At 38.9% G+C, this 4355-nt stretch overlaps 1 protein-coding gene across 1 annotated transcript in view; it reads right to left on the reverse strand.

Annotated features, from left to right (window-relative positions):
• Nucleotides 1-2982, reverse strand: part of LOC107665530 (rap guanine nucleotide exchange factor 2-like) — a 143308-nt gene extending 140326 nt beyond the window's left edge. Inside the window, exon 1 of the mRNA XM_016456444.1 lies at nucleotides 2377-2982. Coding sequence (XP_016311930.1) covers nucleotides 2377-2445 — 69 coding nt within the window. The 5' untranslated portion in view covers nucleotides 2446-2982. The remainder of the gene's footprint in view (nucleotides 1-2376) is intronic.
• Nucleotides 2983-4355: the final 1373 nt, after the last annotated feature.

The following is a 4355-nucleotide window of genomic DNA, read 5'->3' on the forward strand; positions in this document are numbered from 1 at the left end:
TTAATAAAAATATAATTAAAAAGGAAGTAAACTGTAACCAACAGAGCACTCAGTATTCTGGGAAGTTTGTGTGCATTGGGAATCATATTTTTTTCAAATAAAGCCACGGTAACACTCAGTTTACATACAGCACACAGTGACAATGACATGAATATGACAGTGGGCAAATGCATAAATATAATTTGAAATCACGAATTTAATGTTTAAAGCATTCAATTTGTATGGACCGAAAGTCACGCAGAGAACACGCGATCATGCAGATCACTTCACAAGATCTCACAACTGGATTCGACTAAGTTTGCAAGGTTTGTGAAATAAAATTTTCATTAGCCATTCAAAGATTTGTTTAAATGATGGCAAACGAGAAAGTATTATAATGTTTGCCTTTCTATTACTAATAATATAAAAGCAATCGTTATAATACTTTTTGTATACATTTTAATTCTTTTGTTTAACAGTTCTATCGGATTATCAGACAGACTTCTATCCGTATTAGACACAACTGTTAATGACGACGGCAAACAAGAGGGAGAATGTGAGCACTGAGCACTGTGTGCTTAGGCGCTGCCGCTCTCAGCGCCGTCAAAATAAAAGTCCCACCTCGAACGCATCGGCCAAACAGAAAAACTTATCGGCCCATGCCGATATTTGAAAAATGCCAAATATCGGCCGATATCGGCCTTGGCGATATATCGGTCGACCACTATTCTAAAGTAGCTATTTCTGCGAGAACGAATGTCTATGAAATGTACTCTAATATCATAAACCATAAAATTTAGTCAGCTTTCTACTATGGTTCATTTTCATAATAGGTAAACACAGGTCACAAGTTAACACAGTCACATTTCCTTTATTCAGCCAGCCGCATAATGTGACGCAGAGAGTAAAATCCTGTCTTCAATCCAGAAATCTGCGGCTGAACCAGTGCAGTTCGGTAGCTCAGTGGTTCATTACTGGCGTCTCACAGCGCGGCGTCTTTTAGCATGTATTCGAAGCCCATGCCAAACAGACTTTTTTGTTTATTTTCCGTACTTAAGCCACTACGGGCAATCAAACCAATAATTTGTAATCTTTACAAGAATATCAAAATCATGTAATGAGCAAGTGTGCATTTATTAGACAGCTTAATATCACGTCAGTTTGTGCTTTCAGAATCGGCTAATCTGCCGCAGTCATTCCATCACATCTGGAGCGGAGACATGAACCAGGAAGTTGGTCACCAGATATTCTCGCATAGCCAGACCTTCAGACTGACGGCTGAAGGTCTGGAATCCATGGCTGCATCCGAAAACTTAGGCAGCTGACTTGCTGCCTCACTGCCGTATGAGGCAATGACTTTGCTCATGGAATGCTGCCTCCGAAGGCAGCATTTTAGAGTTTTCGGACGCAGCCCATGACAGCTTTCATTGGCCAAGGCATGTCAAACAACCAATCACAGTTCGATTTGTTCAGCGTCACGTTTCGGAGCGTGTAAAACTCTCGGACGTATTTTAAAGATTCTATGCCGCGAACTTTAAATATTTCACATACTTTTGAGAATCCAGCGTTTAGTTGATCCTGATAAGCCCTAGTCGTCACATTTGTAAACACTACGGCTTTCTCATTTCGTGAGGGGGTTTGGCGTCACAGCATCTTTGTTTCCAGGCGGAACGTTAAAGAACGCGACACACACGTCCTCCCGGAAATCCTGTATAATTCAACCAATCCGATGACGACTTCGAAACTCCTGAAGTGTTTCCACTTTTGTGTGCCACGTGCATCAGACGTTTAGCCAACGTTCCGTGGGCGTGACGTCTGAGGCTGAGACTAGTCGCCGGATAACACGGTCACCAGTTAAACCGTAACACCGGCTGAGCCACGTAAAAGGGTGGAGACTAATGTTATTCCAACCAAGCAGACTAAATGTCTTCGCGACGCCTTTCAAAGCATAAGAGCTTAATATTTTGCACTTAAAACCTATAACTAAACGTCAGTTCTGCCTCACATCACACAAATCCACTGCTGTATGTCATTTTAAACGGTTTCCGACGCAAAGCCGAGCTGACAAGGCTTGTGTAGCTGTGAAATAAGTAAAGTTTACAAACGTTTGCTTCATGTGTATGTAATAGACTGCAAAAACAGTAAAGAGAAAATGCATTATAAGCTCACTGGGGACAATTCTATACATATATGCATATTAATTCATACCATTTAATTTCATTGCACTGCTTATCCTAAACTATTTAAACTTAATAAAAAACTGTTGCACTGTCAACACTGTGGAAGAAAAGCGTATCATGCACGTGATAGCCTGGTAACAGCAGTAATACAGCATACTGTAAACAGTTAACAGCCACCCGTGCACACAATAAATGATTTAAAAGACCGTCTTCTGACCTGTTGCGTCCTGTCTGAAGGATTCACCATCACCGCCTGCCGAAAACTGTTATCCACATAGGACGCCATGGTTTTCAAAACAGTCGCGCACAACAGTTAAGTCAAATAATACAAAGCGAGTCTCACAAGTAGCTTTTTAGTGGTACAAACACGTTTTTAGATCGCAGCAACTGCAGAGGAGAGCCTGTCCCCAGGCCACAACCTAAGCCAGGAGCTCTCTTACTGTCCCTCGTCCCAATCCTACAAAACCAGAGTCTGCTTTTCCTATTCCAGCCGCTGAAGCTTCAACTGTTGTGACTTGACAGGCGATTTTGTGTCAATGAAAGGTTTTTGCAGGCAAGCGGTACGTTTATGTTTTACGCGGACGAGTGCATGTTTTTTAGCATTCCGTTTGTCCCCTGTTCGCTATTCCATCTTCTTCAGTTTTCCATTTTAAAACAAATCCATGTGCAATCCATGCGTTGGGTGATTGTCCATTTTAAGCCATTTGCAAAGCAGCGGAGGGTCAACGGCAGCATTAATAAATAGTGTTTTAGCGTCTAAACGCGACGGATGGTCTGCCGTCTGGGCTCGCTGTTGTAAACCACCACCATGGTGACCGAACGCCTCAAGAGGTTTCATGGGCGAGTCCATTCAGCACAATAATGCGCCCACAGAACAATTCAGCCACAACACATAGTGCTTTGTCTCCATCCACTGGCTGAAGACGGTATTGCAAGCTTTGAGTTATTAACTCTTATTAACACACATTTTCTGTCATCTGGCAAATCAAGACAGTCTGTGCACTGCTGACGACTCAAAAATAAATTAACATTTATTTTAACCCCTTACAACTTCACAGATGTTACAATTGGTATTAATGTTGGTTCATTGCTGGTTAGGATAGAAGAAAAGACGAGTCAGCATGATCAAAAATATCGCGCCTTTTTGTTTTCTGAATAAATTCAGTAAATAAATCTTATAATATGACACTTCCATGATGATGGAATTCAGTTATCTGAGACTCCACTAAAGTCTTATTTTTATATCAACAAAAGCAAACCGGTTTAAAGACATTGTTTGAATATCAAATATCCCATGCCTGCTGATTTGCTTTGAAAAGTAGTTTCCTTCTACAAACAAATACGTAGTCTTTGCATTTATAAACCGTTAACATCAAATCCTGCATTACATTTATGCATTTGGCAGATAGTTTTATCCAAAGCAACTAAGGCTATATTGCATTGAAAGTATACATTTTATCAGCTCATGCATTCCCTGAGAATCAAATCGACCTTGCTAGCACCATGGTTTGAGCTACAGAAATGCATCAAATGAAGCAACAAAAAAAAAAGGCTTATAAGTTTATATAATACATTTATTTCATTATTAAGTTTATGGGGCCAAAAATGATTTTAGGCTGCCAATTAGACAAAGAGATTGCTAATACAAATACTTAATTTAGGAAGGTTAGAAGTAACATGTTTGTTTGTAGATTTACACACTAGACTTCAAATATATTGTGGATTCCTTCATTTATTAATTCATTCAATCAATCAGCCTCTTGTCAGCTGCATTATATGTCTGTAGGCTATTTATTTATTATTAATTTGATTTAAATTAATTAATTTATTAGTCAAGAAGAAAACTATACATCAGATGTATGGTTTTAATTGTATAAGCCATGTACTAAATAAAATCCGTGTTGACTGACTTTAGTTTAATAAATAATCCGTATAAGTAAGATAGTATGCCTATAATCAGTGTTGGGGAAAGTTACTTTTAAAAGTAATGCATTACAATATTGCGTTACTCCATAGGTTGTGAGTGAGATGAATTAATGCATACTCATATTTATTTTAGAACTATAGTAACATCTGATTTTTTTCTCAACATGGCGACAGGAGAGCTGTTAATCAATCAATTGGAAAAAAAGTAACTTGCGTTACTTATTTGAAAAAGTAACTCAGATATTCTCTTGTAAATTAAAAAGTAATGCG

This window comes from Sinocyclocheilus anshuiensis, unplaced genomic scaffold (assembly GCF_001515605.1).
Source record: "Sinocyclocheilus anshuiensis isolate Anshui unplaced genomic scaffold, SAMN03320099.WGS_v1.1 scaffold607, whole genome shotgun sequence".
Lineage (NCBI taxonomy): Eukaryota > Metazoa > Chordata > Actinopteri > Cypriniformes > Cyprinidae > Sinocyclocheilus > Sinocyclocheilus anshuiensis.